General features: G+C 37.8%; 1 protein-coding gene across 1 annotated transcript; it reads left to right on the forward strand.

Annotated features, from left to right (window-relative positions):
- Positions 1-16,110: 16,110 nt before the first annotated feature.
- Positions 16,111-23,598, forward strand: LOC145124557 (aconitate hydratase, cytoplasmic). Its single transcript, XM_079059958.1, has 20 exons — positions 16,111-16,622; positions 17,151-17,255; positions 17,377-17,537; positions 17,633-17,725; positions 17,854-18,039; positions 18,209-18,370; positions 19,350-19,494; positions 19,575-19,717; positions 19,811-19,867; positions 19,956-20,035; positions 20,112-20,187; positions 20,285-20,470; positions 20,580-20,647; positions 20,762-20,880; positions 21,100-21,221; positions 21,724-21,822; positions 21,905-22,384; positions 22,513-22,611; positions 22,686-22,928; positions 23,257-23,598. Exons 1-20 carry the CDS (start codon positions 16,340-16,342, stop codon positions 23,326-23,328), a joined length of 2,979 nt encoding a protein of 992 aa, XP_078916084.1. The 5' UTR covers positions 16,111-16,339; the 3' UTR covers positions 23,329-23,598.

The following is a 23,598-nucleotide window of genomic DNA, read 5'->3' on the forward strand; positions in this document are numbered from 1 at the left end:
ACATTGTGTTTCACAGGTAACTAACTATTTTATCATTTTGTGTTGATATAAAAGTTATCTTATACATTTATTTGTCTTATTTTTACTTTCCAGCAATGAAGTTTGGCTGGCCTTAGCGGTTCATATTTTTGACCATATGGGAATGGACTTAGATTTTGTGTATCATGTTATTGGAAAATATTTATTATTCTAATTTGAATTTTTATGTTTAATTTCATTACAGAAATCGATGATACATTTGGAGGGAATACGTAGCTGTTGCTGTTGCTGTTTACTGTTATTTGTTTGTTTTTGTGTTGTTTAGTTGTTGTTGTGTTGTTTTTTTTATGTTCTTTTTTTGTTTTTTTTGTTTTTGTGCTATTTTTGTTGGGAATTAGAACGATTTGTAGTTTGTAACTTGTCATTTTGTCATATTTACTTGCTAAATTCCACTTGCTGGATGAAATAAAAAATTTAAAAATTCAAGAAACCGGGTACCCGGAACCGGAACCGGTCTTAGCGGTTCCGGGAGCAGTTCCAAATTTCTAAGAACCGGTCTAGGCGGTTCCGGGAGCAGTTCCAATAATTTCAAAACCGCCGGTTCCGGGAGCGGTTTCGGTTCCGACCAAAAGAGGCGGGTACCCGCTTATGCTCATCCCTACACAACACGATCAAATATTGAGTTTAACGTTTGTGCCCTTAACAAAATGGGTGGTGGAGAATTGCCCTCACATCCGTCACAATTTTTGGAGTCTTCACCGGAATTCGACTATATATATATATATATATATATATATATATATATATATATATATATATATATATATATATATATATATTCGAATGTTTCTCACATCTTTTGTGTGCTACAATGCATCAATAATAATTTAGTAAAAATTAAATTATTATTTAATCAAATAAAGATAGATATTAAATGATTTCATAATTGTATATATATTAAATGATATCTATAATTATAATTCATTTTTTATGGAAACTAATTAAATTCGTCATTAATATCAGAAATAATATTTTTTCAGAATAAATTTGCATCTAAGTTTTCATGTATGGATTCGTATTTTGTTTCATGACCCACTCACTCCAAAATACAACAAAGTTATCTTGAACATGGAGAACAAGAGTGTATTCTAGCAAAATGAGAGTTTATTCTAGAAGAATGAGCGTATATTTGATAGCTTATTTTATTTCCTTATTTTTATTAGTTTATCTTAGATTTTTAGCTCTTTTTATTAGTATTGCATTGTATATTCCTTATTTTCTTTATCATGGATCGTATCGGGGGCTTGTTATGTTGCATGAGGAATTTTGCAGGGTTTTGGAGCTTTTTGTGATTGTGGATTAGAGTGAAGACGGCTTAGTGGGCTCCCGAAGCATTATTGGGCTTGGCGGAATCAAAGAAGAAGAATTGGGCTTTGAAAGTTATTGGCTTGGATTATTTGGGCTTGTGAAGATGGATCATAAATTTCTAATTTTGGGCTTGGAGCATCCATTTAGTGGCTAAATGATGATTGGTGGATCAAATTACATGGACAAGGGGGGGACCAAAGGAATCTTTGGTAGTGGAAGGGTGGAGTAGTGGAATGGTGGACCAATAGCATTCCAGCAGCATTTGCGCGGGTGGAATTTTGGCTGCGCGGGTACCCGCGCAACTGCCCAGTTTGGGTATTTTGGTCATTTGGCTCACAATAACTCGGGGGGATCAGATCTAGAGGCTCATTCACGAATTTTCCACCATTGGAGACCTGCAAGTCACGATTTGGAGAGCAAAATACTCAATTTCTTTCATCTTTTCAAGTCTTAGGTAGATTCTTGATGCAAATTAATTATTGTTCTTGTTACTTTGTTGCCATGAGTGGCTAATACTCTTATTTGGTTGACTTTGGCTGAAAACCAATGAATGTTTGTGAGTTTTGAAGGATTTATGTTGATTATCAATTTATTCCATGTTTATGATTCTAGTTTACAATTCTTATGCTTATTTGATGCTTTGATCATGAGCTTAGTATTTGATTGAGCAATGGTTGATTTGTTTCATTGATTTTGCATTGGATCATTGAATTTATCTAGAACAAAGGCTTTATGATGGTAGAAATCATCTCTAGCTTATGAATCATAACTCCTTTATGGATGTGTAAGCATTTGACATCCTCTAGGAATTGGGGATTCCTTCATTCTTAAGGCTAATTGATTTCTCGGGATTAATTGCTTCAATTAACCCTTGATCTTAATTAAGAAGGTGTGTTGTGGGCTTCCCCAACCTCCATACTACCTATGAGGAATCTTGGCATATCATGCTTCATGATTGTTATAACCAATTTGGGATGAAGGATAAGCTTTGTATTAGATCCTAATGATAAACACACAAATGTTCATTGTGTTGAATTGCCTTAGTTAACCAATTATTCCCAACCTTTGAGCATCTCATCAACTTGCTTAATTGCAAGGTTTTTAGTTATTCAAGTATTTTAGTTTTCAAGTAATCAAACACCCCCCCCCCCTTTTAGTTTAATTGTAGTTAGTTAGTTTAATTTCACTAGTTCTATTGAATTGCATTGGTGATTGAATACAACCATTTCCCCGAGGATCGATACCCCTTTTTACCATTATATTACGTTTATTTAGAAATCAAAGGGTGAAATTTGCTTGGTGGACTTGACATCCCACCAAGTTTTGGCGCCGTTGCCGGGGATATTGGTTATTGTTATTTGATTGTTTATGCCTAGGTCTACAAGAACCGGTGAACTACTCTACAATCCGGAAATTGAAAAAGAAGCAAAAAGGTTGAAAAAGTTAGTCAAACAAGCAAAGCAACAACAACTAGCTCAAGCTTCTTCCTCTTCTCCACTAATCAACATAGAAGACCAAGTTCATACTTCAAGTGATACCGACACCGAGCCGAGTTCTCCAATTATTGGTCATTCCTTTGAAGACATTTCGTTGGAAAACTACATAGCCATGAATCACACTCCACCTCACAATCCCAACCCAAACCCAAACAATCAAGATGCCAATACACCACCCCAACAACCAAGACAACAACAACAAGAGCCTCTCATTGATATGCCACCTTGGAATCAAGCCCCTCCTCAAAACCAACCCAACTATCAACAACCACAACCACAAAACCAACAATTCCACCAAAACAACCAACCTCAAACCAATGCTTTTCAAGTTCAACAACAAATACATTACCCAAATCAACCCAATTACCAACACCCTCCAATGTACCAAAACCCAATGTACCCCCAAAAACAACCTCCCTACAACCAATACCCTAACTACCAACCTTATCCACCACCAATCTACAATCATCAACCATACCCATATCCACCTTACCAACAACCACCCAATTACTTGCAACAATATCCCAATAACCCCAATCCACCCAATCCCCCTCAAGAGTTGACACTTCGGCAAATGATGGAGACGGATGTTACTCATACACCTCTTGCTATTGTTTATCCCGCAAACCGCCGAGGGATTGTATTGAAGTCAAGTTTCATCCATCAACTAACCAAGTTCCATGGTTTGGATAGAGAAGATCCTCAAAAGCATTTGAAGTCCTTTCATATGATATGTGTTAGCATGTTGCCCGACAATGTGACATTGGATGATTTCAAGTTAACCGCATTCCCGCTCACCTTGGAAGACAAAGCTAGAGAGTGGTTATTCAACTTACCACCGGGATCAATTCACACATGGGAAGAGTTACTCAAGGCCTTCAATAGCAAATTCTATCCCACCTCCCGCATTTCAAGTCAAAGAAGTGACATTTTGGGGATTCGTCAAGGGGAAAATGAAACATTTCATGATTTTTGGGAGCGCTTCAACAATTTGTGTACAAGTTGTCCTCAACACAATATACCCGAACAACTACTTCTTCAACAATTTTATGAGGGTATGAATGAAAAAGATCGGAGGATGATTGATGCTTCAAGTGGTGGTGACATCTTCAACAAAACCCCTCACGAGATCCGATTACTTTTTGGTACCATTTCTCAAAATCAAAGGAATTTTGGGACTAGACATGACATGAAGAGAAATTCTATACAAGTGGTTAGTGAAGTTAGCAACACTCAACACTTGGAATCAAAGCTCTTGGATTTGACTAATGTGTTAAGTCAAATGGTGGTGGGAAGTGGTTAACAATTGATGGTATGTGGTATTTGTGCAATGACGGGCCATTATACGGATAAGTGTCCCACACTTGGAAGTGAACCGGAAGATGTGAATGCAATGGGCGGATATCAAAGTCAACCAAGACCCATGGGATTTCAAAACAATTTCAACCCAAATTTGAGGAATAACCAAAACAACCCTTATCCACCAAAGGAAAATCCACCAAATCTTTTGATGAGACCCCAACATCCACAATACCAATCCCAAAAACCTCCATATCCACAAAATTCTTATAACCCTCCAAATTACCATCAACTTCCACAACAAGGCCAATCAAGTGGTACCCATCAAATGAGCCTTCAAGAACTTGTCACTTCTCTTGCTCAAAGCCAAACCCAATTTCAACAAGAAACCAAGAATACTTTCTCCAACATTCAAGCACAAATTGGAGACTTGGCAACCGCTCTCAACAAGATGGAACAAAGGGGTAAACTTCCATCACAAACCGAGAAGAACCCCAATGTGAGTGCCATCACCTTGCGAAGTGGGAAAACACTTGGAGAAAGTCAACCTAAAAGAGTTTCAAGAGAAGACGAAGATGAAGTGATCATTGTGGAACCTCCAAAAGTTGTAGTTCCTCCAAAGGAACCGGTTGTGCCAAATGTTGATCAACCCGATCCTTCCAACAAACCCATCAAACCATTGGTCATACCACCACCTTTTCCATCCCGGTTGGCTTCCTCAAAGAAACAAGAAGAAGAGAAAGAGTTTCTTGAGACTTTCCGCAAGGTTCAACTCAACATTTCACTATTGGATGCCATTAAGCAAATCCCACGTTACGCCAAATTTCTTAAGGATTTGTGCACCAACAAGAGAAAATTCAAGACAAATGAGAAGATTCAAGTCAATGCAAATGTATCCGCGATCATCCAAAAGAAGCTTCCACCCAAATGCAAAGACCCGGGAATGTTTGCTATACCTTGTACCATTGGTGATTTACATGTTGAAAGTGCCATGCTAGATCTTGGAGCCTCAATCAATGTCATGCCATACTCGGTTTTTCAATCTCTCAATGTTGGACCTTTGGAAGAAACCGGAGTCATCATTCAATTAGCGGACAAGTCAAGTGTATTTCCAAGAGGCGTGTTGGAGGATGTACTAGTTCAAGTCAATCAACTAGTATTTCCCGCGGATTTCTATGTCATTGACCTTGAAGAAAAGACTCCTTCCAAGTCATCTATGATTCTCCTTGGAAGACCCTTCATGAATACCGCTCACACGATTATTGATGTCCACAATGGGAAGATCACCATGGAGTTTGATGGAGAGACCATTCACTTCAACATCTTTGAAGCAATGAGATATCCTAGCAACATATCTCCATTGTATCGAGTTGATGTGATTGAGCCAATCACCCAACAATTATTCGAGTTATCAAGTGGGGATCTTTTGAAGATGGTGCTTAACATGAGTCTTGAAGGTGAAAGTTTGAAGAATACCTTGGATTTGGATACATTGGATTCCGAAGTTGAAGATATTGTGAAGGCTCTAGAAATTACTAATTCCACAAAGAAGGATGTTTCTCAAGTTGCCTTATCTCATTCTCCAATCAAGATGCCACCTTCCATAATCCAACCACCCACACTTGAATTGAAAATCCTACCTAGCCATTTGAAATATGCTTATCTAGGTCAAGATGAGACTCTACCGGTGATTATCTCTTCTCAATTGAAAGACTTTGAAGAAAACCAATTGATTGAAGTCTTGAAAGAGCATAAAGAGGCCATGGGGTGGACCATAGCGGACATCAAGGGGATAAGTCCTAATGTATGCACTCACAAGATACTCATGGAAGATGATTGCAAGCCTAGGAGGGAAGCCCAAAGACGATTAAACCCTCCCATGATGGAAGTTGTCAAGAAGGAGATAATCAAGTTACTTGATGCGGATATGATTTACCCAATTTCCGACTCCAAATGGGTTAGTCCGGTGCAAGTGGTTCCCAAGAAAACGGGAATCACGGTTGTTGAGAATAACAAAGGCGTAATGGTACCCACTCGAGTTCAAAATGGATGGAGGGTGTGCATTGATTATAGAAAGTTGAATTCAAGCACATGGAAAGATCACTTCCCTCTTCCTTTCATTGATCAAATGCTCGAGCGATTGGCGGGCAAATCGCATTATTGTTGCCTTGATGGATACTCGGGTTTTCACCAAATACCCGTTGCCCCCGAAGATCAAGACAAAACGACTTTTACATGCCCCTTTGGCACATTTGCCTACAAGCGGATGCCATTTGGATTATGCAATGCCCCTGCCACATTCCAAAGATGCATGGTGAGTATCTTCTCCGAGTATGTTGAAAATATAATCGAAGTGTTCATGGATGATTTCACCGTGTATGGCAATTCGTTTGATGAATGCTTGGGTAACCTTAAGAAGATTTTGAAAAGGTGCATTGAGAAAAAGTTGGTGTTAAACTTTGAGAAATGTCACTTCATGGTCAATCAAGGAATCATTTTGGGACACATCGTCTCCAAAAAGGGCATCGAAGTTGATAAAGCCAAAATTGATGTCATCCAAACCCTTCCTTACCCAACATGTGTTAGAGAAGTGAGATCTTTCTTGGGCCATGCGGGATTCTATAGAAGATTCATCAAAGATTTCTCAAAGATCACGCGACCAATGTGCATCCTTCTTCAAAAAGATGTCGATTTTGACTTCAATATTGCATGCCAAGAAGCCTTTAACAAACTTAAAGACTTGCTCACTTCCGCCCCAATAATCCAACCTCCAAATTGGGAGCTTCCATTTGAAATAATGTGTGATGCAAGCAATTTTGCTATTGGCGCGGTCTTAGGTCAAAAAGAGGGCAAAGCATCCCATGTCATCTACTATGCCTCCAAAACCTTGGATAATGCTCAAGCCAATTACTCCACCACCGAGAAGGAACTTCTAGCCATCGTATTCGCCTTGGAGAAATTACGGCAATACCTTCTTGGGACAAAAGTAATTGTGTATTCCGACCATGCCGCATTGAAGTATCTCATGACCAAGAAAGATGCCAAGCCACGGTTGATTCGTTGGATTCTTTTTTTACAAGAATTCGATCTTGAGATAAAGGATAAAAGTGGTGCCGAAAACCTAGTTGCGGATCACTTAAGTCGGTTGAATATTGGTGATTCTTCTTCTCCTATCCTTGATGAATTCTCGGATGAACACCTCTTCTATATGTCAAATTCCATTCCATGGTACGCGGATATTGTGAATTACTTGGCTACTAAAGAAATTCCTCATGCATTTACCAAGTACCAAAAGGCCAAGTTGAAGAGTGATTCCAAATACTACGTGTGGGATGACCCTTATCTTTGGAAACATTGTCCGGATCAACTCATACGGAGGTGTGTTCATCAAAATGAGGTCGAGTCAATTTTGAAGTTCTGCCATGAGTATGCATGCGGAGGACATTTTGGTCAAAACAAAACCATGCGAAAGGTGTTCGAATGCGGACTCTATTGGCCAACAATGTCAAGAGATACCTATCTATTTTGCAAGAGTTGTGATAGATGTCAAAGAACGGGAACCGTATCCATGAGGCATGAGATGATTCAAAGCCCTATCCTTATTTGTGAAATCTTTGATGTGTGGGGAATCAACTTCATGGGCCCCTTCCCCGTTTCTTTTGGTTATACTTATATACTCTTGGCGGTTGATTACGTTTCAAAGTGGGTTGAAGCAAAGGCTACAAGGCATGATGATTCAAAAACTGTAATTGACTTCTTGAAGTCAAACATTTTCGCAAGATATGGTGTACCGAGAGCCTTGGTGAGTGATAGGGGCACTCATTTTTGCAATAAAATGATGGAAGCAATGACAAAGAGATATGGTGTCACACACCGGATATCAACCGCTTACCATCCACAAACAAATGGCCAAGCCGAAGTGTCAAATACATAAGTCAAACAAATTCTTGAAAAGACCGTCAACACTACCCGAAAAGATTGGAGCTTGAAGTTAGAAGATGCTTTGTGGGCGTATCGGACCGCCTACAAAACTCCAATTGGTATGTCTCCATTCCGCCTTGTATATGGAAAATCTTGTCATTTACCGGTGGAATTGGAACACAAGGCATATTGGGCGGTTAAAAAGTGCAATTTCAATCTTGAAGAAAGTGGAAAGCACCGAAAGATGCAACTTCAAGAAATTGAAGAGTTGAGAAACGAGTCTTATGAAAATGCAAGCATCTACAAAGATAAAACAAAAGCGTTTCATGACAAACATATCACTCGTAAGCATTTTATTCCAGGCCAAAAAGTTCTTCTTTATCATTCACGCTTAAAGCTATTTCCGGGAAAATTGCGATCTCGATGGCACGGACCTTTTATTGTTATAAAAGTGTTTGATCACGGTGCGGTTGAAATTAAGAGTTTGGAAACAAATCAAATATTCAAAGTGAATGGACACCGCTTGAAACCATTTTATGAAGGATTTGATACGGGAGAATTCGACAACGTAACATTGGAAATCCCAAATTACGAAGGTTGATGGAAGCGGGACTATGTCTTGGCAAAGACGTTAAATAAATGCAATGTGAATAAATAATGTCCGTTTGAAGTTTTGGGTGTTTCTAAGTTTGAAGTTGGTCTAAAAATAAGCATCTTGAAGTCTTCTAGTGATTTTGGTGAAGTTTGAAAATTTTCAAAATTTGACTTTTGCACGGGTACCCGCGCAGACTTTGCGCGACCAACCCCAGCCGCGCAGGTCCCGAGTTCCAAATTGCACAAACATGGGATACATTCTGCAAGTTGCGCGCGGCCAAAATCCACCCGCGCAGATATTTGCGCGGCTATAAAGAAATTCCACTTTCAAATTGCGCAACCTCTCCTCCTTATAACTCCACCCGGAAGACCGACCCACGCCCGATCCAGACCCGCTTCCAACCCATTTCTAACCCACCCTTATAACCCCTTAACCCGTCGGACACCCCTTCCCCCTTGTGCCTCCCGTCCACAAACTCCGACGAACTCCTCACGCCGCTGCCGTTTCCGATCAGCTTCCTCCGCTGCCACCGCTTCCAAGCCCCACCACCGGTTGCCCCTTCTCCTATAGCGACACTCCATCTGCTCCCCGATTTCGCCGATCCTCACGTCGCCGCCGGAAAAATCGCAAATCAACAAACACCGCCTCAACGCTGCTTGTTTCGCCGGCGCTCTACCCCCGCTCTACTCCCCACCTAATTCCGACCAAACCCCACCCATCTATTTGCCGGTAAACCGCTCGACGCCAACATTATCAGCCTTGCCGGAAAAACTGTTAAGGCCCGATTCCGACACCACCTGCCACACAATTCCAAAATTTTTTGGGGCATTATTCACCAAACACTCCACCATACACCGATCTACTACATATTTGCCCAAATCAACTCGCCGGAAAACTTTACTCCGCCGCCCGCCACCGCCGGTCGCCGCCACACATTTCAAAAAAAAAAAAAAAAAAAATCAAAAAAAAAATTCTGTTTCTCACCGGAGATTCAAAAGACTTAATTTGTGGGCCAAAAATTCAAGCTTGGGGTGCGGATTTTTGCGGATTTCTTTCGGACTTCAACACACGAAGTTGGTAATTCCTTTTAATTTATTGCATTCAATTTCTAATTTTACTAGACTTGTGCTATGCATTAGGTTAAATAGAATTAGTCTTAGCTTGCCTTGAATTGATTAGATTGAATTGCATTGTGCCAAATTGCCAATTTGGAATATTGCCCGGTTTTAAGTATTTGGTTTGATTGGATTGGTGTGAGGCGAGTGTGAGGGATAATTTTGCCCAAGTTTTTATCTTTGCTAGGTTTATTCACCGGTACAATGGCACGGGACAAGTCCATTCACGCATCTCATGGTTCATCTCGTGAAGCTCAATCCTCGGGGCCATCCAAGAAAATGTCCACCGACCATGTTGATCGTGATGGGAACCTTACCCTCACGAGTGCCCAAAGCCGAGAGTTCAAATCCAACCTTCAAAAGCGTGCACTCCGTGCCACAAAATTTTACCACCACGATTCTATGGAGCACCTCGGCCTTGACAACCACTTGAGACAACTATTTTTCAACATTGGTTGGCACGAGTTTCTCGCTCTTTCTGCACACACCTACAAACAGCCCACACTCGACTTCCTCTCCACCTATGCCCGCAATGACACGGCGAGGGTACTCACTTTCAAACTCCAGGGTCGGCAGCACCGACTCAAGTACAAAACCCTCAACAAGATCATGGGCACATATGACATCAACAACTCCGACATTTACAACTACTAATGGTCTCAATTTAAAAGCTTGCCCAAAGTAGACTTTTGGACCCAAATCACGAGCCTTTCCAAGTTCAATCCCAGTCGCCAAAAAGACCCCTTTATCATCCATCCTTGCTGGAGAATTGCCCACCGGATCCTATCCACTTCTATCTTTGCTCGTCATGAGCCGGGACAAATCAACACCGTTGAGTTATATTTTCTCTACTGCATGTCGAGCCGACGTTGGTCTTTACCCGATTTCGCCACCTTCTTTTTAGACAAATGTGACAGCCTCAGGACGAAGACCACTGGTGACATTTGTATTGGAGGTCTCATTACCCTCATTGGTTTGGGTATGGGCCTTCAATTTCCAGAATCTGAATATGTGCCAGTGGATGATCCACCTCTCTACCTTCTTGATTGCATAACTCTCACCCGGATGGAATTAATGCTACCTCATCCTACTCTTCCTGGACATTTCTCTTGGCTCAACCATGTCAAGGACCCAGTTTACATCTTGCCCAATCCAAGTATCTACGCCTTCACCACCAATGTCCCCGAAACATGGTTCTTGCCTCAAGAGTTGCCAGGCGATGATGCTGCAGCAGCGGATGATGACATGCAGGTGGACCCTGACAATGTTGATAGCCCATTCGAGGCTGAAGACCATTATGATCTCCCGATCCGCCAGTTGCCACCACCTTATCCATGTCAAGCCTCCGGGTCACACTCTCAGCCCACGGGAGAACACTTCCAGCCACAGCGTGATTATCACTCATACCAGAAACACAATGAGCCCGACCCCGCACACGAGTTTCCTCTCGATATTTACAGTCAGCTTGCTTCCTTGCGCCTCCAGGGCAACAGGAACATCGCAGCCATCCACCGCATTGAGGAACAACAAGCACGCACCAACACTTACATGGAGGACCTGTGGTATTATTTTCAGCCCGAGGGCGGTTATCCCCCTCGAGGGCCTCCTCCACCTTGATCCCGGTATGATCCTTCCTTACTCTCATCCTAAGCATTGAGGACAATGCTTAATTTTAAGCTTGGGGTGAGGTATTCTTATATTTTATTTTTTTTATTGCATTTAGGTTGTATATAGTTACATTTAGAGTAACTTATTTAGGTCATTCATAAAAATTGCATAAAAATTTCAAAAATATTGCATATTTTGTTTCTTTCTTTTTCTAATTTTTCATACTTTTTAGATGCATTCTAGTTTAAGTTTATGCATTTTTGTTCTCTCTTGTCTTCTCATCCCTACAGGTACCAGAGCACCGAGTCATAAGTATTGAATCATAGATTGGTCCCGGGTCTTGATATGGAATTCCTTGTATTTGATAAGTGGGACACGTTTTGAGCCTCACAGACCATTTTAAGACCGCTTGTGTGGGGGTCAGATGCAGGTAGCTTGATTGGGTCTAGGTGCGGAGGGATGTGGTTGGTCAAACCGATGTGCGCGAGCAAAGATTAGCCCCGTAAGGTACATTGAAGATAATGAAGACTCGCATCTTGGTTTTGGAGGGAGTACCCCTTAGTACTCCCGAGTCTCGTCCGAGCCTTACTTAGTTAGATTCTCACCATTTTTTTTAAGATAGGTCATCATTCTTCTAGGGGTCTAGAGTAGATAGTTAGATAGATTTTGTTTATCACACCTTGCATTGAGGTGCTTGATGAACTTTGAAGTGGGTCCCCCAATTCACATCTTTTGGGACCAAGTCTTTTCGGTAACACCCATTTTTGAGTCATTCCCCACCCTTTTTAGTTGATCTTGGCACATTGTCAATGATCATTAGGTGTTCATGTTAGCCTCCATCCTATGCTACATGGTGAAATTCCTTAGACCTTCAAAGAAGAAAACACAAAAAAAAGAAAAAAAAAAGAAAAAAAAAAGAAAAATGAAGAAGATTAAAGAAAAGCAACAAAATCAAAGAAGAAAAAAAAAACGAAGAAAAAGAGCAACACAAAAAGAAGAACATGAATCCAAGTTGCTGGATGAAATAAAAAATTTAAAAATTCAACTTGCTGTTTTATGTTCTTTTTTTGTTTTTTTTGTTTTTGTGCTATTTTTGTTGGGAATTAGAACGATTTGTAGTTTGTAACTTGTCATTTTGTCATATTTACTTGCTAAATTCCACTTGCTGGATGAAATAAAAAATTTAAAAATTCAAGAAACCGGGTACCCGGAACCGGAACCGGTCTTAGCGGTTCCGGGAGCAGTTCCAAATTTCTAAGAACCGGTCTAGGCGGTTCCGGGAGCAGTTCCAATAATTTCAAAACCGCCGGTTCCGGGAGCGGTTTCGGTTCCGACCAAAAGAGGCGGGTACCCGCTTATGCTCATCCCTACACAACACGATCAAATATTGAGTTTAACGTTTGTGCCCTTAACAAAATGGGTGGTGGAGAATTGCCCTCACATCCGTCACAATTTTTGGAGTCTTCACCGGAATTCGACTATATATATATATATATATATATATATATATATATATATATATATATATATATATATATATATATATATTCGAATGTTTCTCACATCTTTTGTGTGCTACAATGCATCAATAATAATTTAGTAAAAATTAAATTATTATTTAATCAAATAAAGATAGATATTAAATGATTTCATAATTGTATATATATTAAATGATATCTATAATTATAATTCATTTTTTATGGAAACTAATTAAATTCGTCATTAATATCAGAAATAATATTTTTTCAGAATAAATTTGCATCTAAGTTTTCATGTATGGATTCGTATTTTGTTTCATGACCCACTCACTCCAAAATACAACAAAGTTATCTTGAACATGGAGAACAAGAGTGTATTCTAGCAAAATGAGAGTTTATTCTAGAAGAATGAGCGTATATTTGATAGCTTATTTTATTTCCTTATTTTTATTAGTTTATCTTAGATTTTTAGCTCTTTTTATTAGTATTGCATTGTATATTCCTTATTTTCTTTATCATGGATCGTATCGGGGGCTTGTTATGTTGCATGAGGAATTTTGCAGGGTTTTGGAGCTTTTTGTGATTGTGGATTAGAGTGAAGACGGCTTAGTGGGCTCCCGAAGCATTATTGGGCTTGGCGGAATCAAAGAAGAAGAATTGGGCTTTGAAAGTTATTGGCTTGGATTATTTGGGCTTGTGAAGATGGATCATAAATTTCTAATTTTGGGCTTGGAGCATCCATTTAGTGGCTAAATGATGATTGGTGGATCAAATTACATGGACAAGGGGGGGACCAAAGGAATCTTTGGTAGTGGAAGGGTGGAGTAGTGGAATGGTGGACCAATAGCATTCCAGCAGCATTTGCGCGGGTGGAATTTTGGCTGCGCGGGTACCCGCGCAACTGCCCAGTTTGGGTATTTTGGTCATTTGGCTCACAATAACTCGGGGGGATCAGATCTAGAGGCTCATTCACGAATTTTCCACCATTGGAGACCTGCAAGTCACGATTTGGAGAGCAAAATACTCAATTTCTTTCATCTTTTCAAGTCTTAGGTAGATTCTTGATGCAAATTAATTATTGTTCTTGTTACTTTGTTGCCATGAGTGGCTAATACTCTTATTTGGTTGACTTTGGCTGAAAACCAATGAATGTTTGTGAGTTTTGAAGGATTTATGTTGATTATCAATTTATTCCATGTTTATGATTCTAGTTTACAATTCTTATGCTTATTTGATGCTTTGATCATGAGCTTAGTATTTGATTGAGCAATGGTTGATTTGTTTCATTGATTTTGCATTGGATCATTGAATTTATCTAGAACAAAGGCTTTATGATGGTAGAAATCATCTCTAGCTTATGAATCATAACTCCTTTATGGATGTGTAAGCATTTGACATCCTCTAGGAATTGGGGATTCCTTCATTCTTAAGGCTAATTGATTTCTCGAGATTAATTGCTTCAATTAACCCTTGATCTTAATTAAGAAGGTGTGTTGTGGGCTTCCCCAACCTCCATACTACCTATGAGGAATCTTGGCATATCATGCTTCATGATTGCTATAACCAATTTGGGATGAATGATAAGCTTTGTATTAGATCCTAATGATAAACACACAAATGTTCATTGTGTTGAATTGCCTTAGTTAACCAATTATTCCCAACCTTTGAGCATCTCATCAACTTGCTTAATTGCAAGGTTTTTAGTTATTCAAGTATTTTAGTTTTCAAGTAATCAAACACCCCCCCCCCCCTTTAGTTTAATTGTAGTTAGTTAGTTTAATTTCACTAGTTCTATTGAATTGCATTGGTGATTGAATACAACCATTTCCCCGAGGATCGATACCCCTTTTTACCATTATATTACGTTTATTTAGAAATCAAAGGGTGAAATTTGCTTGGTGGACTTGACATCCCACCAATATTCTAACAGAATGAAAGTGTATTGTAGTAGAATACACACTCGTTCTTCATATTCCATGCAACTTTGTTGTATTTTAAGTGAGTGAGTCCATAAACAAAACACGAACCCATATATGAAAATCTAGATGCGAATTTATTCTGAAAGAATTTTACTGTTGATATTAATGATGAATTTAATTAGTTTTCATAAAAAAACAATTATAATCATGGATATCATTTAATATACATATAATTATGGAAATCATTTAATATATATTTTTATTTAATTAAATAATTATTTAATTTTTACAAAATTCCTATTGGTGCATTCTAGCACACAATAAATGTAAGAAACACACGAACTTAACCGTATATATATATATATATATATATATATATATATATATATATATATTTATATATATTCATTTTAGTTAATCATGCTTTGATTTTTAACTTAATATTTAAAATATTAGCTTGATAATAATCTATCCTAATAAATATATCCTCTATAATAAATGAAGATTTTTTTTCCACTTGTCACACTCTCATTTAATTTGTCAATTGTCATTTTGTGGTTTATTTTGATTAATTTTTTTCCACATGTCATTTATGAGTTTTTCTATTTTATTAAATTCCATATAATATTTTAATATAATAATTGCAATAAATGTAGTAATAAATGAATATCAAATTAATTAATGAACTTACTTTTTAATTTCAAAATTCTCAAATTTAAAGTTTATTAGTTTCTTGTATTTATTTAAATTATTTGTTTAAATTTAAAAGATAAAAAACATTTCTATTATAATAATTCATTATTTTTCTTAATTTTCATATAAATTCAAACTTCTTAAATATTGACCTTAATATGTAATATTTTTAACCATTACATGAGTTTCACAACTAGTATCCTAATAAATAATAATGGTTCTGCTACATGTCGTTCTCTCATTCAATTGACCACATGTCAGTTTGTCATAATTTTGAAATATATTTATTTTCCACTTATTATTTATTTTATTTTTCATCTTCCAATTTCCAATATATTATTAATATAGTTTCCATAAATTAAACCTACCATAATGTCTATTAAATTTAAATTTAAAATAAATTTACTGTTTAAATCTTTATATTTAACATTTTGTTATAATATGTTTAGTACACGAGTATGACAACTAAACGCATAATTTTAATTTATTTATTTATTGAATGTTTTTTATTTCTCATAATTTTCACTTATTTCATATTTAAATTTTAAATAAACTTCCTATTTAATTTAATATACGGGCATGGAAACAAGTTTTAAAAAGAAAAATAGACTATAAAAGTAAAAGTAATTTGCCCATGTTTCGTTTGAAAAGTATGTTGGACTTTGGAATCGCCAGCACTACTACAATTCCCCGCAGCTTCTGCTATTTTACAACTTGCCCTTTCCACACGCCCCTTCGCTCTTCCTCCCCAAATATTCTCATCTCTCTGCTCTTCACAACCCGCCATTAATACTCCATTCCTCAATCAATCAACCTTATCATCGCAATTTCATTTTCTGGATGCTTCTGTAATTCAACTGCAATCACGATGCATATAACAGGACCTCACTCTACAACTCTCCTTCGTCGAGCTTCTAGGTCCTCAGCCACCAGGCTTCACTCTTCTCTTTCCAGTAAATCTCCTTCGCCGTCGCCTTCACCAGTCGCGTCTCAGTCCCGATCTCATACCACCGCATCGGCTGCTTTTCGCTCCGTCCGATCTAGATGGAGCCACGGTGTTGATTGGAAGTCTCCTGCCTCGCTGTCTTCTCAGATCAGGACTACTGCTTCTCCTGTTCTTGACCGTTTTCACCGTAGTCTCGCTACCATGGGTAATTCCTTTGGTTTTCTTCTTGCTTGCTTCTGGTTCCTGCGCTATTCATTTTGATTTCTTCTGATTTGTTATTTCACGTAATTCTGCTGGAGTGTCAACGCTTGCGTGTCTGATACTGATCGGTGGGGTGATGTTTGACCTCAAACTTTTTTTCAGTTGTGCGATATTGAACAAAGACTAATGAATTTTGATTATAATCTAGTAGCGTACAGCTTAAGCAGGATTATAGTCGTCAAGTCGGTAGTGCTTTAGATATACAAGTATCACTATAAGTTACTACCACTTCTGACCCACCAAATAATATGAATCGGACTGAGGGAGTATATAAAATTATTGACCTGATCATATACTTCTATGGTTATGACAAACAGTCTACATAAGTATTGATATGAGTATAGAAGCACATATCACAACGAAAACGAGATGTTCTATGCTTTCTAGTGTTCGTTGCTTTTTTTTTTCTTTCTGAAATTGCGATTGTCTTTGAGTTTTTAGATCTGATTCGTATGTTTAATTGCATCTACAGCCTCTGATCATGCTTTCAGTGGGATTTTGACTGGTCTCCCCAAGCCTGGAGGTGGAGAGTTTGGAAAGTTCTATAGTCTGCCTGCGCTGAATGATCCAAGAGTTGGTAAGTCTTTTTGACTCCTCCGCTTCACCTCCCAACTTTTTAGCTGATATTTTTCATTTAAAGAATCTGTAAATTAACAGTCACTTGAAACTGATCAAACTTTTGTTCATATGGAGATCAGACAAGCTGCCATATTCAATTAGGATACTTCTTGAATCAGCCATCCGTAATTGTGACAATTTCCAAGTCACCAAGGCAGATGTTGAGAAAATCATTGATTGGGAGAAGACTTCTCCAAATCAAGTTGAGATCCCATTCAAGCCAGCTCGTGTTCTCTTGCAGGTTTCTTTTCTGAACCTCTTTTTGATCTAACCTGTAAACACATCCATTCTGTTAATGTGTTGAAGAACTGTGTTTTAACATTTGTTTATTCTCAGGATTTTACTGGTGTGCCAGCTGTGGTAGATCTCGCTGTTATGCGCGATGCCATGAACAATCTTGGTGGCAACTCTGAAAAAATCAATCCTTTGGTACGTATACCTTAATCCATTAATATCAGTTGCCATATAAGTGGTCACACCTATTCATTCAAGATGTTTCATTATGCTAGTAACTTGATTTTATTCTCTGTTTTTCTCACTTTGATATTCTGGTTCAGGTTCCTGTGGATCTTGTTGTTGATCATTCAGTTCAAGTTGATGTTGCTAGGTCTGAAAATGCAGTACAAGCAAATATGGAACTTGAGTTCAAGAGAAACAAAGAGAGATTTGCTTTTCTTAAGTGGGGATCCAAAGCTTTCCAAAACATGCTTGTTGTTCCACCTGGATCCGGTATTGTGCATCAGGTATAAAACCGTTTCAATGATCAAACTTTATTGGTTCTGTTATAGCTTACAACATTTTAGATCTATCTTGATTCTACATAAATACTATGTTTTTCATCTTTTTCTAATGTTGTAAGTAGATGTAACTAGTGATGAAACCAATATGAACTTTTACTTATGACAATTTCAGGTCAATCTTGAATATCTTGGAAGGGTTGTTTTCAACACTGATGGAATGTTGTACCCTGATAGTGTTGTGGGAACTGATTCCCACACAACTATGATTGATGGGTTAGGTGTTGCTGGTTGGGGAGTTGGAGGAATTGAAGCAGAGGCTACAATGCTTGGGCAGGTAATAAACAGCACAAATATTTCAGAAAATGTGAATAAATTATTAGGGGGTGTTTGGTTTGCAGAATGTTTTTGGAAGAAATGGAGTTTGTCAAAGGAATTGGGATCTGAAAGAATCGTAACTTTGAACTCTTTGGTTGTGGCAGGAAATGGAATGGGATACGATAATAAAAATCCAACAAATTTTAGTTTTTACTTCTAATTAAATTTTCATCTCTGTTTATTTCAATATATATGAGGGCAAGTATTAAGAAATCCCTTATAGTTCTTACTACTTTGTGAAATAACCATTATGAAAAAAGATTATTATTATTAAAGCCGTTTTTTTAGAATTTTAAAATTTCATGAAAGCCATTTGAGATTTTTTTTAATATTTATTTATTATTTTTATTTACATTTTAATATTAGGGAAAATGATAAAAGAATCCTTATATATATATTTTTTTACCTCTTTATGGGTTTTTCCATAAAGACTAAAGAGGTCCAATATATAAGGTGTTTTTTTTTTAATAAATTATTTATTGTTGTATTGAATGTTAAGGAAACTTAATTTTTTTTGAAATAGCTTTCATTGAATACTTGCAAATCTCAAATGGCTTTCTTGAAAATCTTATTTTTATAATGACTTTTCCATTAAAACATCCAACATATAAAGGCTTTTCTTGCTTTTACCCCACATATAAAGAGGATATGTTGCTCTTTTAATAAGAAAAATGAAGAATGGAGATGAATTTGTACCCCTAGGAATGGTGAAATCCATCAAACATAAAATCTAAAGGCATTTGACTTCCATCTGGCAACCAAATATGCCATGGAATGGAATCTCAAATTCCATCGCCTTTCACTGGAATCCACAAACCAAACACACCCTTCTTGATTATCTGTTTCGGATAAATCTTTTAAGTTTATATTCTTGAAATATATAATAATATTCAAGATTCTTGCCCCAATTGTCTAACAATATATTTTCATATCAACAGCCAATGAGCATGGTTTTGCCTGGTGTTGTGGGGTTCAAGTTATCAGGGAAACTCCGCAATGGTGTAACTGCTACTGATTTGGTTTTGACTGTCACCCAAATGTTAAGAAAGCATGGTGTTGTAGGCAAATTTGTTGAATTTCATGGTGAGTAAACTTTTTTCATTCTTTTTTTTTTTGGTGATAAATATATTCACAGACTGATGTGTTCACTTTTGTTTTGTTAGGGGATGGTGTTGGTAAAATATCACTTGCTGACAGGGCAACCATTGCCAACATGTCACCAGAGTACGGTGCTACCATGGGGTTCTTCCCAGTGGATCATGTCACTCTTCAGTATCTCAAGTTAACTGGAAGAAGCGATGATACAGTATGTGAAAATTAGTTATATGATCATATCATATTCTACCTTCTGCCTTCTGTATGTAAATCTTGATGAACATATGTCCTTTGTGAAATACAGGTGGCTATGATAGAAGCGTACTTACGTGCAAACAATATGTTTGTAGATTATAGTGAGGTAATATTTCAAACAAACAATATGTTAATAAAATTACTGCATCACTGGAATATATGTAACAAACTAACAATGATGTTTCTGTTTTCAGCCACAACAAGAAAGAGTCTACTCATCTTACTTGTCACTAGACCTTTCAGAAGTTGAACCCTGTATTTCAGGGCCCAAAAGGTGTGTGTCTGTTTTCAAAAGGTCCCACATATTGTTTTACATTTATATTTACTATTTTATCCTCTTCTTTTGGCAGACCTCATGACCGAGTCCCTTTGAAAGACATGAAAGCAGATTGGCATTCTTGCCTCGATAATAAAGTCGGATTCAAGGTGAGTTGCATTATTATTTATTATCACTACAAAGTTTTGTAGCATTTATTAACTTGTGACTTGAATTATTTATAAAAAAACTTTTTTTTTTTTGCAGGGTTTTGCTGTACCAAAAGAGACACAAGACAAAGTTGCAAAGTTTTCATTTCATGGACAGGAAGCAGAACTTAGACATGGGAGTGTTGTGATTGCTGCAATTACAAGTTGCACAAATACATCAAACCCTAGTGTCATGCTTGGGGCAGGTCTTGTTGCCAAAAAGGCTTGTGAATTAGGCCTAAAGGTTAGTTATCCCCTTTTTTTCACAATTTTTTTTATAACTAGTGCTAATGGAATTCCTAATTCCATTCCACCCACTTCAACTCTAATTTCATCTATTGCTTAATCACCAGGTCAAGCCATGGGTCAAGACAAGTCTAGCTCCAGGTTCTGGAGTTGTTACCAAATATTTACTCCAAAGGTATTTGCTTATTAATGTTTGCTTCTTTAATTAGTTTCCCATTAATTTTGAAAAATGAAGAGTATCAATATTTGTTTTTTTTTTTTTAATTTTTTTTATTTTTAAATAATGCAGTGGGCTGCAGAAGTATCTAAATGAACAAGGGTTCAACATTGTTGGATACGGGTGCACGACATGTATTGGCAATTCAGGGGAATTGGATGAATCAGTTGGTGCAGCTATTACTGAAAATGGTATGTTCTACTATTACAGGAATGGACTCTGAGAGTGGAATTGCATTCCTCTCTCTCTTAGGAATGGTGAAATCCATCAAACGTGGAAGCATATGAAGGAATCTTATGGAATTGAATTCCATCCATTGGGAAACCAAACGTGCCATGGAATGGAATCTCGAATTCCAATTCCGCCGGTATTTGGTATTTATCTAAATCACCTTTTGTTATTTGTTGCAGATATCATTGCATCAGCTGTTCTATCCGGGAATAGAAACTTTGAGGGACGTGTTCATGCCTTGACAAGAGCAAACTATCTTGCATCGCCTCCTTTGGTTGTTGCCTATGCCCTTGCTGGCACGGTAAGAATTTAACTTGATTCAATATAAATAAAATGAGTTCAATGCAAAAAATAGCAATGTACTTTCACGTAGATTTTCTAAAACACAATGCCTTAACAAGAAAAAAAACTGAAAGCATAATGTTGTAACAGAATGAACTGAAAGTAGGAAGCTATAGTACAGCATTGTACTTTGAAACATCTACCAATTAGGCATTTATAACAATGACATCCATATACAAAGCAATTTTCACTGTTGTAATTGGGTAGATATTTCAAAGTATAATATTCAAATAAGAAAAGAAAAGTACATTAGTATAGTTTTTAAGAAAAATACCGAGAGTACAATGCTGTAATAAACAGAAATCAAAGTAGGACACTATAATACAAAAATAAACAAAAGTGCGTTGCTATTTCTTACCATAAAAAAAGGTTTCACGAGTTCTTGGATTGGATCATTCTTATTCAATCTTATCAAATAACTATTATTCATGTATTCTCAATTCATTGCAAATGTTCCACAGGTTGATATCGATTTTGAGACTGAACCAATTGGTGTTGGAAAAGATGGAAAGGATGTTTATTTCAGAGATATCTGGCCAAGTACTGAAGAAATTGCAGATGTAAGTATTCTGCTAGCTGCTAAAAGACTCAAACGCCCTCCTCACACACAGCCTAACTTAAAATTCTATATATTTATTGCAGGCTGTTCAATCGAGTGTTCTTCCAGAAATGTTCAAGAGTACTTACAAATCCATCACCGATGGCAACCCCATGTGGAATGACCTTTCAGTCCCTCAAGCCAAACTTTACTCATGGGATCCAAACTCCACCTACATTCATGAACCCCCATATTTCAAAAACATGACAATGGACCCCCCTGGTGCCCATGGTGTCAAGGACGCCTACTGCCTCCTCAATTTCGGTGACAGTATCACAACCGATCACATTTCGCCAGCTGGAAGCATCCACAAGGACAGCCCGGCTGCAAAGTTTCTTCTAGAACGTGGTGTCGATCGTAAGGATTTTAATTCTTATGGTAGTCGACGTGGTAATGATGAGATTATGGCCAGGGGTACTTTTGCCAATATTCGTATTGTCAATAAGCTTTTGAATGGAGAAGTTGGCCCCAAAACGGTTCATATTCCTTCTGGAGAGAAATTATCCGTCTTTGATGCTGCATCCGTAAGTTCCTAAACACAATAGTACAAAACATGTTGTACTGTATTTGACATGAGACTGATGTCAATAGGACAAAAATAAATTTTTCTGTAATTTTTCTTTAATATGTACAATCATGGCTCCTTTTCCAGAAATACAAGGAGGCTGGTCAAGATACAATTGTGTTGGCTGGAGCAGAGTATGGAAGTGGAAGTTCCAGAGATTGGGCTGCCAAGGGCCCTATGTTATTGGTAAGTTTCCACTTTCCATTTCTTACCTTTGAAGCTTCTGGAATGTTGTTTTAATTATTATATAATACAAACAGGGGGTTAAAGCGGTAATTGCGAAAAGCTTTGAGAGGATTCATCGTAGTAATTTGGTAGGAATGGGTATTATACCACTTTGCTTCAAAGCCGGTGAGGATGCAGACACACTAGGGTTGACCGGTCATGAAAGATACACCATTGACTTATCAAGCAACATTAATGAAATCCGTCCCGGTCAAGATGTCACCGTCAGTACTGATACCGGAAAGTCATTCACGTGTATCGCCCGCTTTGACACTGAGGTACATCTGTCTTGTCTAGTATTTCGGGGAAACAAATCTCTGTTTCCAAAGCTCTTCTGTCAGCTACCTAGTTGGCCTACTGTACTGTCTGTGCCAACTAGGTAGCAAGCCCACATTGTCCTACATGGACAGTGTGGGCCTGGTGGTCTGCTACCTAGCTGGCACATGGCCAACTAGCAGACCTACTATACCTAATGGATAGTGGGTCTGTATGCCAACTACCTAGTGGGGCCCAGGTGATGGACAATGTGGACTGGTTTAGGGGTTGTTGGAAAAGTAACATTTTTTGCAGATATAATATCAATGATATTTGTTATGGTTTATGTAGGTGGAATTGGCGTATTTCAACCATGGTGGAATTCTTCCATATGTTATCCGACAACTAGCGGCACAAAAATGATGTGGTTTTAGAGAGGTTTATTGGGTTGTACAATGAGAGGAAGTGAAATAAAATGTTTTTCATCCACATTTATGATTTGTTGCATCAAGGGAATGGAAGTTTGAGGATAGTCTCTTGCAGATGGCAAAGTGATTTGCAGTTGTTGCAACAATTTTTTTTGTAACGATACACTCTTATTTCAGGCTGATTTATTTCCCTATTTATAAGGGAGACAGATACCCTACACAGGGAAACATGATATAATTTCGCTAAGTTTGCTAGTTTTACTTT

The sequence above is a fragment of the Lactuca virosa genome, chromosome 7 (genome assembly GCF_052849685.1).
Source record: "Lactuca virosa cultivar CGN04683 chromosome 7, Lactuca_virosa_CGN04683_v6, whole genome shotgun sequence".
Classification (NCBI taxonomy): Eukaryota; Viridiplantae; Streptophyta; class Magnoliopsida; order Asterales; family Asteraceae; genus Lactuca; species Lactuca virosa.

Bases quoted from the DNA above. Each gene is read 5' to 3' on its own strand.
- LOC145124557 (XM_079059958.1), top strand. From the start codon at position 16,340: ATGCATATAACAGGACCTCACTCTACAACTCTCCTTCGTCGAGCTTCT. The intron at 19,718-19,810 runs GTATGTGAAAAT...TGTGAAATACAG, and splicing joins CTGGAAGAAGCGATGATACA to GTGGCTATGATAGAAGCGTA. The intron at 21,222-21,723 runs GTAAGAATTTAA...AATGTTCCACAG, and splicing joins CCTATGCCCTTGCTGGCACG to GTTGATATCGATTTTGAGAC.